This window comes from Fusarium flagelliforme (assembly GCF_020744385.1).
Source record: "Fusarium flagelliforme strain FIESC 12 MPI-CAGE-AA-0113 chromosome Unknown B0J16scaffold_6, whole genome shotgun sequence".
NCBI lineage: Eukaryota > Fungi > Ascomycota > Sordariomycetes > Hypocreales > Nectriaceae > Fusarium > Fusarium flagelliforme.
In genome coordinates, this window is record NW_025763508.1 from 3206261 (window position 1) to 3220889 (window position 14629).

Here is a 14629-nt window from a genome sequence, read left to right on the forward strand (position 1 = left end):
GCCAACTCAATTGCGGGGTAAACCATGATCTCGCCCGATGTGTAACGTTGAAAATGCTACGCCGTTTTGATAGGTCACGGTGTCAACCGCAGTAAGCATGTAAGCCTATTAAAGATGTAATTTATTTACCTTTCAAACATTTAAATTTTCTTAAATATACATCTTAAAAAATATAACGTAGACACTTAAGATGCATATAGATCATAACCCTTTTGTAGTATGCAGTAAATAAAGTTAAGGTACTTGTTCTAAGTTATTTGATTGTCTGAGCCCTTGCTAGCGGGTTCAACTAACTAATTGATCTCTGGGATCCTGAAGTAAATTTAAGTTTAAAAGTCATAGTGCTAAGAAGGAAGCACGCGTCTTAATGCGAAGCATCTATATCGGCCTGTCTAACTAACATCACCACTGAGGGTTCTGAGAGGGACGAGGGCAGCTGCAGCCGCAACCGGAGCAACCACAAGAGTAGCCCTGGCCACAACCACAGCTACAGCCGCGATAGCAAGTGAAGAAACCGCAATAGTTGCCCCAGTTGTTGCTGAACACGTTCCCAGACTCAGATCTGGTGGAAGGCACAAAGTCTCCATCTCGGTTAAATTGCCCGACGCTGTCGCGGGAGCCGGTCTTAGTGATGTTATAGACTGTGTTATTGGATAAAACATAAACCTCAAAACTGCCGCTGTCCTTGTCCTTTCCGACGATGATGCTCTCAACGGTATCGTCAAAGGAAGACTCGGGGATAACTTCCTCTGCTTGATGTTAGATTGTCTGATGCTAAAGACAAGCTCAACCCGTACTTACCAGTCCAGTCGCCGGTTTCAAAGTTGCGACTTTGAGTGTGGAGCTCATTGTCTTCTCCGAAGAAGCACACAACTAAAGCATCATCGGTCGAAAATCCAGCAATGGGAGTTCCAGTTGCCGCTGCTCCAGGGACGTCAAATTCCTCCGTCCACCTACCGGACTCCTTTTCGTGCTTGACGGTCTTGATATCACCACCAGGAGCCTGATACAAGACCAAATTCATGGTGGGAAGAGCTGCGACAGCGATGTGGCTTTCATCATGGACAGGAACATCACGGAGGCCTTCCAGCTCGGCCTCGTCCCACTCCTCAGAGTCCTCATCAAACTCATTGGCCTTGATAATACCATCATCACCAATGTACACAGCGAAAGCCTTTTTGTCATATATTAGAGTCGTGCAGCTAATACTTGGGTTACCACAGAACTCACCTGGTCTTTGGCTATGGCATAAGCTGCAGTTGAGCCCTCCCTTAATCCAGTGGCAACCATCCGCTGGTCCTTGAGTTCCTCGCCATCATAGACCTTCTCAATCAGACGACGGCCTTGAATGTTGAGGAAAGTAAGGTCGCCGTTGGGAAGGGTGTTAAGGCTCGCAGAGCGAAGGGCACGGGCGATAGTTCTGATTTCACCGCTCATGATGAATTCCTAGGGCTGAAAAGGCTTGGTGATCTGAATGTTGTGATATAGAGGTACGAAGGATGCAATTCCTACACGGCAAATTAATGTCGTGGCATTTCCTCCCATTATATGGCCACGAAAAAGAGCATCGTCATACCTCGTTGTCTCAGTGCAGATTTTGACTATCAGAAGAACCATCCAATCACATAGCTGGGATGGTGTTCAGTATGTGCTACGATGTGTGCTTTGACTTCAATGCTGTGAGGTGACATCATCCTATCTTTCAGCTCTCCACATTTGTGTGCTGACTGCTTATCTTGACCTTGGAACGTAATACGCACCTTCTTTTCGGATCCTATCTCAATAATGGTGGTGTTGCGTATCTCTATGGGACGTTGCATAAAGTCTGACCTTGTCCGCTGATACTGTCTTTAGCATACAGATATCCTGAAGAGAGATATTAGCATGCAAAAGGCTGGTGCGCAAACTAAAGTCTCAAATGATTGGTGAATGGGTGATGTCCATTTCGGCTTATTAATTGGGTTATTGCCGGCACGGCACGGCCCTCGTCTGATGGGTCGTAGTGCTTCTGTGAGAAACTGAATGAGGGAGGTGATCGGCAACTTGTCAGAGCTGAGCCCACTAGGCATGCCAAATTGAAGAGGGTAGCGGAGGTTGCTGACATGCCGCATTACTTCCAATAAACCGCCGCATCTGGTAGATGATCAACAACTCTGTGAAGCTGGACTCAGTTCTTATCAAAGTGACTTTAAGCGGGGCGTTGCTAATGGTAGAATTGCTAATGAGCTAGTGGGGAAAACTCAGCTACCTGGCACCAGAAACAGGTTATCAGAGTAATAGATGTTTAATAGCACTTATTTTGTAATGTGCCATAAAAGCAAGTATAGCACATACCAGCATTATCTCGCGTTTTATTTTTAATTCATCTCAGTTAAATCTGCCACTCAGTCTTTGGGGCAAGTATTGAATGAATGTATTGTATGTAATCTAGACTGTAATTGTTGTTATGAACGAATTGAACAGGTTCTGCAATAAGCTCTTGAGCTTAGTTAAACCCCCGATCCCCTAGCCACCTAAGAAACCAAAATATTAGAGCAGCTAATATTTAGTATCCTTTAATTCCCCATCTAGCATCCGTGCTTGCGGACGATAACATTAAAGTTGGCATCATGGAAGCGCTGTCCAGCGGTGTACCAAGCAGTATCGATACCACAACCAAAACAGAATTCACGGCACTCATTGTTGCAGGCTGCAGCTGCATTGGCGACATGATCCCAAGTCGGGATGCGAAATGGAGTGCGGTTCTAAGCATCGTGGTCAACTATCAATCACATAATACGCATATGAACAACTTACATCGTTGCAAATAAAGATGGCCGCATCATCGCTACAGCTGACTCTGTCGCAGGCTCCAGGACCTGCACGAACGGTCAAGGGGCCACGAATGCCGCGTAAGTAATTGATGCCTATGCGGATAGGCTTCTCCCTGGCGGCAGGGAAGTTCCAACATATGTTGCTATCACGCCTCTGCAAACGATCGAGAGCCTGAGCCTCAGGAGACGGAGGTTCGTTAGCCCCCGACTCATCTTCAGCTTTAATCGAAGCTTCGATCTCTTCCTGAGCTTTGCGGGCATACTCAGGGTAGTCGACTTTGAGCTGCTTCATAACATCTTGGACGGTACCCTTGAACTCGACAGGGTCTTCGCCATCCACAACAGCGATCTTCCAAGTAGGGGTCTCTGCGTTATCAAAAGCACTTTCACCAAGCACCTTGGATGCTGGAGCAGCAGAGACAAGAGACTGATGAAACAAGGTCAGCTATAAGCAAATGCTTCGGGCTGCGATGAGTACTCACGAAGTTGGCGAGAGCCAAAACAATGGCAACGGCAGAACGCATGATGTTTGATTTTGAGTTGAAGAGCGAGAAGAGAGATCAGGTCATTGAGACTGTTGACCAATGGCTGTGTAGTTTGTTTGCGATGAAGACAGAACAGAGTGGGAGACCAGGCCAAATTTATAGACTTTTTTGCTTTCACTCACTGTAAAAGATTCCATATCAAGGCACGCTGCCCGGTGCTTATTGCCGCATAGACGGAAGCCTATCTACGAAGCCAAGAACTAGATTACCCACTATCGGAAGTTGCAGAACTGGGATCGAAATCCAGTAATCTATTTAGTCCCATGGCTAAGCATATCGCAGAGTGGACCTCGTCGTGGAAAGGGAATCCATCTCTGTAGTTGATAACTACACTTTCCTGAAGTAGAAGGTATAAACCTGAGATGGAGTTCTTCCAGTTGTAAACAATCCACTACGTCCCATGTTGAATACTACGCCAAGTAAACTTCGCCGTAAAGGAAGAGATCCTTCTATGTAACTAAACGATACGGATAGGGTGTCCAGCAGTAGAAAGTCCGAGTTAGATAGAACAATTGCCGCAGTTTCTGAGGTCTTCCCGATGCGCCATTGCGGCAAAGACCCAGGTGTCTCTAGTTTCCTTCCTGGGCATTTCCCCGATAAGAAGAAATGACGAAGACCTAAACTGTTAGGAAGGTGAAAAACGGAGCCCTAAACTCAACAACCACTAACAATAAGCTTAGAATTAGAGTTGTATTAGTCCGTATCAGAGACTATCCTAATCCGTAGGACAACTGAGCAAACGCGGTGCCATGATTGGCCGAGCATCTGGGTAGCCAAGAACCTCCTTAGTGGAACAAATCGCTCACCGCTTCCCACTATGATAGAGCATCTCTTGTACCAGCGTAGGCGAGTGAAGATAATCCGAGGTTAAGAAGTAACGGAGGGAAGTCTCCTGGATCGTCTACGTTCCATCTTACTGCGCCATGAATTATCCGAGGTGTCGAATTGAAAGAAGCCATTATTCTCTGTGGCCTAAATGTATCAGTGATAAGCTGTAAGGGCTAATGTTTGCACTTACCCAGGTCCTCATTTGCTGCAGCTGCAAGTGGAGCAACCACAAGAGTAGCCCTGGCCAAAGCCACAGCTTCAGCCGCGATAGCAAGTGAACGAGCCGCGATAGTTGCCCCAATTGTTGCTGTAATAGTCACCAGGCATGGAGGGCTCCGATGATGATGCTATCAACGGCATCGTTGAAGGCGGACTTGGGGATGAGTTCATCTTAAACTAAAATCGATAGAGACAAAAAGAAATAACGCGCGTGCATAAGTTAGAAAATCTGAAATTCGACACAACTCATCATACTATTTGCACGTTTACCGCATCTACCAATGCTTCTCTGCAATGTCAACGGTGTTAACATCTACGCCATCAACGAACCAACGCTCTCCCTCGGTAATCTTCACATCGTTGCCACTCATCTGCCTCTTTCGCATCAGCCCATTGTCTGCAAAAGTCCAGTCCTCAAGTCCGTAGGTCCTCCACCATTGCCCAGCTGCATCAGTCCATTCATACCAGAACTGCACCGCAATCTGTAGACTCGTCAGAATAGTATTCTCTTCATGTTGCACGCCAACGGGTAGACAACTGCAGTCACTGCACTTGATAAACTTGCCTTGTTATCAGTAAATGCAAAGAGCTCTTTTCGGAGCTTGTAGTTAGACTCCTTCTCCCATTTCTTTGTCAGGAATTCTTGGATCGCATCGCGGCCCTGAAGGAAGTGGTCACGATTACGCCAGATAGAGTCGGGCGTGTACGCTAATTTAACCTTTGTAGGATCTCTGTACTTAGCGTAAGCAAGGGACCATTCGCGTCCTTTAGTCTTAACTTACTGGCTGTTCCATCCGTCTTGCGCAGCCTTGACCTTAATGTGTGCTGTTTCGAGGGTGAAAGGGGGGCAAGGTGGCCTGGTCTCCTGGTTGCTCATCTTGAAGTTGTTGCTGATTTTGCCTCCGACTCAATGTGTGTGACTTGATGCCTTTGCTTGAATGTGCGACTTGATGCGTGTGAATCGGCCGAGTAAAAAGATTCCAGACGAGCCGAGAGGTATGTATATTTGTAGACTCGGTGATCAAACGTCAGTCTAGTATTCGTATCTCAGCCATTCCTCCGTCCTACGTATAGGCACCGCCCACAGCCCCACGTATCCCACGTAGCGGCCGCCCGGCCCCAACCCTGAATTATGCTACGCCTTATCGGAGACGCTGGGCATCCTTAAGAAGAATGTAAGCGCGAAATAAGTGGAGGCCACCCAACGCTAGTTTTTTTTTAACTAAAGGGCCACCCTTTTAGTCAGACTTAAGTCAGACTAAGTAGTTAAACTGAGTAGTTAGTCACGGTGCTAAGGATTCCTTGCAGTTGCATCTTATTTCTCGCGACTGAGTGATCTCGGGAAGCGACGATATCGTCGGCCGCTCCGCCAAGCTCCTGTCGGCTTTCGGAGATGTCGACGGAAGCCCGGCAACTGCGCCTCTTAAAGTCTCTAAAGATGCAAGCGCCGCATCGGGTCTTACCGGGAACAAGTGGGAGACAAGGACTGCCATGTGCCTGGAGTCGGTGGGGCAAGGGTCCAACATCTCCACCTCCGTTACCACCGAGATGTTCGACATCGACACTAACCAGAAACAGGGCTGAAACAGCGAGACAACGGATCAGCGGGCGACTTTTCCTCGTGCTCAGCAGAGTTATTCTGATGCCAGCATCAGGATCCTTATGCGACCAAAGCATGGGGCCGCGGAGAAAGCATTCCCTCATCCTCGAAGGTATCGACTCGGAGAACCTTCGGGACCGTATCTGAGACCAAGTCAGGGCAAGGGGGGTGTTGTTCCCTTTCATCGACAAAGTTCATTCATTGCGTATAGTGTACCATCATTGACGCTTCGTATATTCGGGAGTGCACACACATATCCTCGATCGCCTCAGCATGACATAAGACCATGCGTCGCAGCAAGAAGCGACTTGCGAGGGACTATAAAACACCAGGCATCATCCGGTTCTCCTATCTCTCATCAAGTCCTCTATCATCACAATCAACAAAATAAATACCTGATACACCTCGTACCAGTCAACTGCTCTTCCTCGCTACTTTACAAGAAGCAAACAATTATCAGTCAATATCTTTTACATTCTTTACAATGTCTTTCGAAGGACGGCTTGCAACTCTCGACGTATGTTCTCTCATCCCGTGGACAGACGGCGCAAGAAGACTCTAACCTTAGTTGCTAGCCGCTCATCGCAGAGAGGGTTCCATCTCACTGTGTCGCGCTGTTTGAGGCCAAGCAGGCGAAAGGCCTAACCTTTGAGGCTATTGCCAAGCATCTTGGACGCAGCGAAGTAGCATGCGCCGCACTGTTCTATGCCCAAACTACTGCTACGGATGAGGACATCGAGAAGCTTTCCCAGCTCCTCGATCTACCCCTTCCAATGCTAACTAAGGCTATGGCCGTGTTTCCTAACCGTGGTCACTCTGGCCCTATGCCTCCTGTTGAGCCGCTTATCTACCGCCTATACGAGGTTGTCCAGAACTACGGCTATGCATACAAGGCTATCCTTAACGAGAAATTCGGCGACGGTATTATGAGCGCTATCCGCTTTGGCACCAAGGTCGAGAAAGATATTGACGAGGAGGGTAACCCCTGGGTTGTAATTACGATGCGAGGCAAATGGCAAGTCCCCCTACCAATAACGTTCTCGAAAGGGCTTGTGTCTAACTGCAACCTGTCAGGCTCCCCTCCAACCGATTCTAGGATGGAGGCGGGTGGAGTGGTCCCTTGGGATATGGGTAGATGGTGCAACCCAGTTCATTGTGTATGATGGTTGTATTCGTCGAAGTCGTCGGGCTGTGGTTGATGTTGTTGGAAGGAAAAGGAAAAAGCTCGGATGGAAGCAACGCATTCTATGGTCAGCCGAAACCGATTATTAAGGCAAGGTTAGGGAAAAAAAAGGAAAAGGTCCCGTGTGAGCATCAGAGTCATAGTGCTTGAAAAGTGTAATTCAAGATGGAAACCTTATTATCAGGTACAACCAGGTGACTCCCACTTCTGCTCTCCTCTTACATAGCTTAACCAGTTAGTATTCAGACAACTGTTCTAGACACTTTATTTATGCTGGTTTTAGCTTATTAGATATTAATAAACTATGTTCATTGTAAATTTATAATTTAGTTTTAATTTAGAGATACATCCAATTATGGACATAATGACTGTTTTTGCACCTTGCCGCGCTTGTGGTCCTACCAGTGAACATAGCGTCACTCTAACGTTGCCCACTGCTGCGTGCGACCGTGGTTCCGATAAGTCTGGAGATTCGAATCTGTTCCTTTACTCTCCTTACATCGTTGAGGACCACAGGATTCCCCTCTATATTCGGCCGCATCCTAAAGCCCAACCGACAATAGGTCAAAAGGATGGGCCTTCGCCAATAAAGGAGTATAATAACACTAAATCGGATTCGCCTAAGGAAGGCTCCACGAGCAGCCAGCCTCTAATAACAGAGAAGAGCTCTATCCATCCCAGCCTTCTAATGTCCCAGCTAAGCCCTCTTACACACCACCACCTCCTCAAGATAAAGCTAGGCGCGAGGAATAGGCACATTTCTCGAAGCCACATAAGTAATCTGAAGATATGCAAAGATGAAGCATATGGGCGTTCAAGTTCGCAACTTAACCCTCTACCAGTCCCCTAAATCTATAAATCCACCGCTAACCCCTGGTCAACTAAAATCAATTACATATCTTTCGAGCTAGCTTTCTGCATTCGTATGACTTTATCGCAGTTCAGGATGCACAGAGGGTCGAATGCTTGTTTCATCTAAGATAGCGTTAGCTTAGGATTCGGGTTACTAACATGGAAAGGAGTACCTTTCTCATGGCTGAAACAGTGTCCACACCGAGTTCCTTGGGCAGATAATCTCTCTTGACCAGGCCAACACCATGCTCTCCCTGACAGATCAATCTTAGTGCGGGTTCTACTCCAGAGTATCATCAGAAACTTACTGTAGCTGTTCCCTCCATCTCCAGGGCACGGTCGACCATTCGGTGCACAAAGTCTTCGGCCATTCTTCTCTGCCTGTCGTTGTACAACAGGAAGGTGTGGAAATTCCCGTCACCCACATGACCAACGATCACACCTTTGAGCCCGCTCTCCTTCAATTCTGACTGAGCCTTCTCGATTGCCTCCGGCAATTGAGACACAGGAACGGCCACGTCAGTCGTCCAGACGTGGTCATCCTCATTCTTGGTTGAGGTGAGGCTCCACAAAGCTTGATGACGTGCAGACCATAGCTCCTCACGTTCATCCTCACCATCGGCAAAGTCGAAAGATAAAGATCCGGAGCTTTGGGCTAATGACTCTACCTGTTTGATCTGCTGCTGAACGTCGCTTTTTGTGCCGTTGAACTTAAAGAAAAGAGTCGGCGCGGGCGTCCAGTCACGAGAGGTAACGCCGACCTCATTTATCAAGCGCATGCAATCCTCATTTAGTATTTCAACGGCAGCAACTGGCACGCCATTGCTCACAACCTCTGAAACACAATGGGCGGCGTCGCGTACGCTCTTGAAACTGCATACAGCGACGGACTCATTTTGCGGCAAGATAGTCAACTTCAGAGTTGCCTCGGTGACAAGCCCGAGCGTACCCTCACTGCCAATGAAAACGCGAGTTAGATCATAACCAGCGGAGCTCTTGCGCGGGCGTTGTCGCGTTTTGACAACAGTACCATCAGCTAGTACAACGGTCAACGATAGAACCCACTCGCGCATGGTGCCATAACGGTAGGCATTTGTACCGCTGCAGCCTGTGCCAACCATGCCGCCAATCATGGCACCTGGGCCAGGGTCAGGCGGGAAAAAGAGCTTGTCTTGCGCCAGCTGATCATTCAGCTCTTGCCAGCCAACTGCTGGCTGAACGACGACATCTAAGTCTTCTTTATGCAGAGCCAAAATTTTGTTCATATGCCCGAAATCAATACATACACCGCCCCGTGTTGGTTCAAAATGACCCTCTAGGCTGGTACCGCCGCTATATCCCGTGACCGGGGTCCAAGTTTTGTGGCAAATTTTCATGATCTTTGACACCTCCTGAGTCGAGGCGGGATAAATAATGCAGAAGGGTTTATGGGAAGGGTCTCCCGGGTGACTCGACCAGTCCGACGTGGAATGCGAAGTCAAGTCGCCCTGAGTCGTACTGACATTTTCTTCACCCACAATCGCGATAAACTCTTTAATAAGGACTTCTTTTTCGCCGGCTGTAGGTTTATACAAGGGCAGTTGGCCTGTACCAAGGGGAGCAGTCGAATTCAGGTCAATGTTTGGTTCGGAAGAACGTGTCCTTCCTAGCAGATAGCCGGTTGTGGTCAAGGAAACAGCCGCTATCGAGATTCGAGTTCAGTAACAATACAACTTCAGAATTTGAACGATGTGAGGGCTCTTTGACCTCTCCCCAAGGATTCCTTACCAATAGTCAGACCAATAAGGCTCTTGGTCGAACCAAATCCATAGCTGCGATCGACGGCTGGCAGGTTTGTAGAACTGTAGAAGCGGGCGAGGTTGTCACCTCGACCAACGATTGGCAGCGGCCGCCTACCAAGGGAGAAGCCTACCCTCGAGGCCCGATTTAAAGAGCGAAAAGTCATTGTACACGTTCAGCGAAGGATTTCGTTGCGAGGAACTTCCAGAAGATGTGCGTAGGGATCGCAGGGGCGAACTGGCAGTAGTAGGCTAAGAGAAACAAAGGAGTGTTGAACATCTACTCTGTGTCACATGATCTCTGGAGTCAAAGACAATCGGGTATTCAGGCACGATGTGCACATTGGTAAGCAAGGAGCTCCCTTGCGTAATCACTTGCGAGGATTACGGAGTAATGCTGCATCGTGATCCAGACCAATGGATATTCTCATCCTTCAGCCACTGAACTTACTATTGCCCCACTCTTTGGTTGCTAAGCATTACGTTGGAAAGTACAGGTTTATTATTGACTTATGCAGGCTTTCACTGGCCCAGTAAACGATCAGGGCATCAATGATCATGACAAGCGAGGATACGAACCACCCTACTTACTGTAAAATTGGAGGCATCTGGAATCTGCAAATGGCCGATGTAAGTCAACTGCACCATCAAACCTACCCTGGCACTCTATACGAATAGTGCTGCCAAGCTAGCCAAGTTTATTAAGAACAGTGATTTTGTATGGCACAAGCTCCGCAGGCTAATAACTACCAAAAGCGGATAATGGGGCCTTACTGGGGTTTGGTTTCTCTGCTTGAAGCTTCACGAAACCCCCAATACATCAGCTTGTATCGTATTGATTACCGACTCAGTACAACCTATAGCCTTTTTTGTAGGACACAGCGAAGGTAAATTCGAGCCGATAGAGGCATGTATTTGTTCAAGTATGGTTTGCTGAGATGGCCCCTAAGTTCTGTTAGTAGACGACCAGATCCATAATTCAACATGAAGGACCCCTCTGTCTCTCGCCTGAGCCCTTGGATATCGCCTTACGCGGAGACTTGCTGCCAATCGTTTGGTCCTGGTCCACATGGCTCGCACAACATGGTTCCACTTCGATGTGCAGTGGGATTCTTCTCAACGACGTATGCTACGCCGGCTCAACCACCACCTTCCATTGTAAGTATGAGACTCCATAGCCTACCTACCTTCTGTTACGGATAGTCTTCCAAGCGTAGTGGCTGTATTTCCGTTAACCTGATACCGGTGCGCTTTGTGTCCCGGTCGCCTTCCTAGCCGATCGCTTAATGTTGTGTCTTTTACGTCGAAACTAGGGCCAATGGGACTATGGATAGTACAACTGGGTTACATATTATAATAGAAAGTGATGTAGCCCATGGGGCGTGAAATCGCTCCTTTAGGTAGACTTGCACTGTTCTAATTAGTTTCCGATATCTGAGTTTCAATATTGATTCGAATTTTGTTATAACCCAATGGCATCAAACAATAGCGCGATCAAGTCACGTAGTAGTGACCTGCTAACCCTCCACAGTAGATATACCTTCAGCGTCAAGGATCAATCGTGCCTGGTTATAGTCATCGTTCCCGGTTGGTAATTGTAGTCGCATTGAAGATATGTGAGCCACGGCAAGATCTACTTCGCCGTAGGCCTCGCACTCAAGCAAATGTCCTCCATGTTTCTTGTCTGCTGAAATGAAGTGCATATGATCGCCAGCGACACTGATCCCTTGCATGAAAGAAGGGGACCTAAAGCCCACAATAGTGCCTTTTATATCGGCGAAGGAATGCGACACCTGTTTCTTCCCCAGCTCAGCAAGGCTTTGGTGCGGACCTTGCTGTCCGCCAACTGTTCGTACAACGATGCCCTTGAAGTTTCCATAAACTTTAAAGGATAAGTAATGATTCCTTGTGCCCGTTATCAGTTCTGAAAGAAGTTCTGCGAGCTTCGCCTTGCTCTGAATATGAACTTTAGCCGTGACGGAGGGTTGAAAGTGTGTGATCATAGCAAAGGGGGTAACCGTTTTGTCATATGCTCTACTTTTAATAGTGAGCACTGAACCATCCGATTTCATCTGATAAACGGCACCATCTAGGATAATCATTTCACCAACGATGTGTCGAAAAGTCCCCAAGCCAAAACTTCCATGAGAAATGAGGTCATATATCGGAAGCCCTTGGCTAGCCACGCCATCAATCAAGGCTGAAACAATGGAAAATTGGAAGAGCTCGTTTGACATGGTGTAAGACAGCTTTCAAGTAAGCAACTGATGAGAGTTGGTCTATAGATTGAGCAAAGGCATTTACAGATGGTTCCTGTCGAAGGAGCTTTTAAGAAAAAGTTTTATGTCTCAAGGACAAAAGATAACAGTCGCCCAGGTAAGCGTTGAAGTGGATCATCACCAACCCAGACCGTGCTGACCCAGCCAAAATGTACGCAAAGTTGCAAGGGACAACCGAAGTTTCATAAATTGCGGCATGAGTACTTAGCACCAACTGCGCCGAAGCCCATCAGTAAGCCCTTTGGAGGATGCAGATTCTAGAGTTGTAAGCCTTAGTCACTTTAGTTACTCTTTGTCACTTTGGTCATCTTCGTCAGACTTTGAAGACGAGTGCTTAACTGTGGGGCTCGTTTGCTTATGAAACAGATATTTAGATTGGGCCAAAAGTATACAGTTTAGAAAGCACCTTATGCAGGCTTATATAATGTTTTAGTCAATCACCAATTACTTCGCGCATAATATACTTTGATATGTTACCTTCTCATGTTGATCCCCGACCCTTGGATTGACTGGTGTCTGAGCTATGTTGTATAAACCTGCAGCCCATTAGCTTTATTTAGCAAGTCTCCCACATTTCGCAACCACCTAAGTCCATTCCAGTCATTGTCACGGCCCTTGATCAGATTGCAGATCGTATCAGTCTAACTTTGCCGGATAATGGAATTTAGCTTTTCGAACACCATGGCCGCTGACACCGTGAACATCGCCATAGACTCGCTTCTGGCAGCTGGAGTCAAGTATGTTTTTGGTGTTCCCGGTGCAAAAATTGATTCCATTTTTAACGGCCTTCTCGATCATAAGGAGATCAAAGTTGTGATTTGCCGTCATGAACAAAATGCAGCCTTTATGGCCGGAGCTGTTGGTAAAATCACTGGTCGCCCGGGAGTCTGTATTGCGACATCTGGTCCAGGGACCAGCAACTTGGTTACAGGCCTTGTCACTGCTACAGATGAAGGCTCCCCAATGGTTGCCATTGTGGGAAGTGTTCAGCGGTCGCATATGCTGAAGAAGACGCATCAAAGCTTAAGAGGAATTGAGCTACTTACTCCGGTCACCAAGAAGGCAGCGGGAGCCACAGTCGAGAATCAGATTGCTGAAATTATGCTCGATGCTTTTCGAGTGGCCACTGCGTACCCCCAAGGCGCAACTGCAGTTAGTCTTCCAATCGACATCATGCTCACCGGGGTGAGCAAGTCTACAATCCCTGCGTTTTCACCAAGCGCCTTCTTGCCACCAAACTACGGACCATCAGCAGAAAGGACAATTGATGAGGCAATCACAAGAATAAAAACAGCTAAAGCACCGACACTGTTCCTAGGTATGCGGGCAGCGGAGCCGGGAGTAGTTGAGGCAATTCAACGCTTCCTTCGAGTACATCCAGTACCAGTTGTTGAGACATTTCAGGCTGCTGGTGCTATCTCGAAAGATTTGTTTCACCTTTTCTACGGCAGAGTCGGCCTGTTCCGCAACCAGCCGGGAGATAAGCTGCTGGCTCTCTCAGACCTGGTCATCACTATCGGGTTCGATCAGGCGGAATATGATGCGGACGTTTGGAATGCCGCTAAACAGGTTAATATCCTCCATGTTGACTTTGTGGCCGCTGATTGGGGATACTTTTACGCCCCAAAACTGGAAATCATTGGCTCGCCGGCACAAAATCTCGATATACTTGGGAGTAAACTCGCTGGCGTTGCTAAACTCCAGGAAACAGAGCAAGCCAAGGCTATCCTCGCTGAACTTCATGCATGGAAGACAAGTCCGCATGCTAGTGTTAATCCTGTTGGTCTTGTTCACCCCCTCTACTTCATCCGACTCCTTCAGGAAATGATGCCAGAATCAACGACGGTAACCATAGACGTTGGCAGTGTGTATATATGGTTATGCCGTTACTTCTGCTCTTACAAGCCAAAGACTTTCTTGGTGTCCAATGTCCAACAGACGTTGGGAGTAGCACTCCCCTGGGCAATCGGAGCATCTCTATGCCAGCCGATACCATGCTCTAGAAAGGTGGTCAGTATTAGTGGCGACGGCGGCTTTATGTTCAGCTGCCAAGAGCTTACCACTGCGGTTCAGCAAGGTTGCAATATCACACACTTCATATGGAACGATGGCAAATACAACATGGTCGAGTTTCAGGAGGTCAACAAGTACGGTCGGAGTTCTGGTGTTGATTTAGGTGGCATGGATTTTGTGAAGTTTGCAGAGGCGTCCGGAGCCAGAGGAATACGTGTTAATGCTTCATCGGACTTGGAGAGCGTTATGAAGGAAGTATTGGAGTACGAAGGTGTTTGTCTTGTGGATGTGAGCATTGATTACTCGCACAACCTCGCACTTATGAAGCAAATCAGTTTAGAGATTATCGTCTAGGGATATTTGTGATAGCTCGCATAATTCATTTAAATGGATCAACCGATAAGATACAGGGCGACTTGAGTATGTCTTGCCTGGGATTCAGTGAAATAGCTAGGGGTGTGCCAGTAAGAAATTTAAGCACATCAAAGGGCGACATTGACAAAATCTACTTACTTGCGT

At 47.5% G+C, this 14629-nt stretch overlaps 7 protein-coding genes across 7 annotated transcripts; 2 read left to right on the top strand and 5 right to left on the bottom strand.

The window, feature by feature from the left end:
- Positions 1 to 226: 226 nt before the first annotated feature.
- B0J16DRAFT_417643 (uncharacterized protein) lies at positions 227 to 1539 on the bottom strand. Its single transcript, XM_046133686.1, has 3 exons — positions 1231 to 1539; positions 802 to 1174; positions 227 to 749 (listed from the first exon to the last, which is right to left on the bottom strand). Exons 1-3 carry the CDS (start codon positions 1435 to 1437, stop codon positions 403 to 405), a joined length of 927 nt encoding a protein of 308 aa, XP_045980633.1. The 5' UTR covers positions 1438 to 1539; the 3' UTR covers positions 227 to 402.
- A 1028-nt stretch (positions 1540 to 2567) lies between these two features.
- Positions 2568 to 3337, bottom strand: B0J16DRAFT_387884 (uncharacterized protein; the record flags this gene model as incomplete). Its single annotated transcript, XM_046131705.1, has 3 exons — positions 2568 to 2744; positions 2797 to 3240; positions 3296 to 3337. 3 exons carry the CDS (start codon positions 3335 to 3337, stop codon positions 2568 to 2570), a joined length of 663 nt encoding a protein of 220 aa, XP_045980634.1.
- A 1276-nt stretch (positions 3338 to 4613) lies between these two features.
- Positions 4614 to 5645, bottom strand: B0J16DRAFT_348113 (uncharacterized protein). The gene is made up of 3 exons (XM_046128676.1): positions 5188 to 5645; positions 4971 to 5136; positions 4614 to 4887 (listed from the first exon to the last, which is right to left on the bottom strand). The coding sequence occupies exons 1-3, from the start codon at positions 5280 to 5282 to the stop codon at positions 4681 to 4683; spliced, it is 468 nt and encodes a 155-aa protein (XP_045980635.1). The 5' UTR covers positions 5283 to 5645; the 3' UTR covers positions 4614 to 4680.
- A 346-nt stretch (positions 5646 to 5991) lies between these two features.
- B0J16DRAFT_348115 (cyanate lyase C-terminal domain-containing protein) lies at positions 5992 to 7353 on the top strand. The gene is made up of 3 exons (XM_046128677.1): positions 5992 to 6522; positions 6581 to 7020; positions 7080 to 7353. The coding sequence occupies exons 1-3, from the start codon at positions 6490 to 6492 to the stop codon at positions 7099 to 7101; spliced, it is 495 nt and encodes a 164-aa protein (XP_045980636.1). The 5' UTR covers positions 5992 to 6489; the 3' UTR covers positions 7102 to 7353.
- An 821-nt stretch (positions 7354 to 8174) lies between these two features.
- Positions 8175 to 9985, bottom strand: B0J16DRAFT_403490 (uncharacterized protein; the record flags this gene model as incomplete). Its single annotated transcript, XM_046132720.1, has 3 exons — positions 8175 to 8294; positions 8349 to 9721; positions 9808 to 9985. 3 exons carry the CDS (start codon positions 9983 to 9985, stop codon positions 8175 to 8177), a joined length of 1671 nt encoding a protein of 556 aa, XP_045980637.1.
- Positions 9986 to 11335: 1350 nt separating this feature from the next.
- Positions 11336 to 12055, bottom strand: B0J16DRAFT_272314 (alpha-acetolactate decarboxylase; the record flags this gene model as incomplete). The annotated part of the gene is made up of 1 exon (XM_046123602.1): positions 11336 to 12055. The coding sequence occupies one exon, from the start codon at positions 12053 to 12055 to the stop codon at positions 11336 to 11338; it is 720 nt and encodes a 239-aa protein (XP_045980638.1).
- Positions 12056 to 12778: 723 nt separating this feature from the next.
- B0J16DRAFT_357749 (thiamine diphosphate-binding protein) lies at positions 12779 to 14464 on the top strand (the record flags this gene model as incomplete). Its single annotated transcript, XM_046129556.1, has 1 exon — positions 12779 to 14464. One exon carries the CDS (start codon positions 12779 to 12781, stop codon positions 14462 to 14464), a length of 1686 nt encoding a protein of 561 aa, XP_045980639.1.
- Between the last annotated feature and the right edge of the window lie 165 nt (positions 14465 to 14629).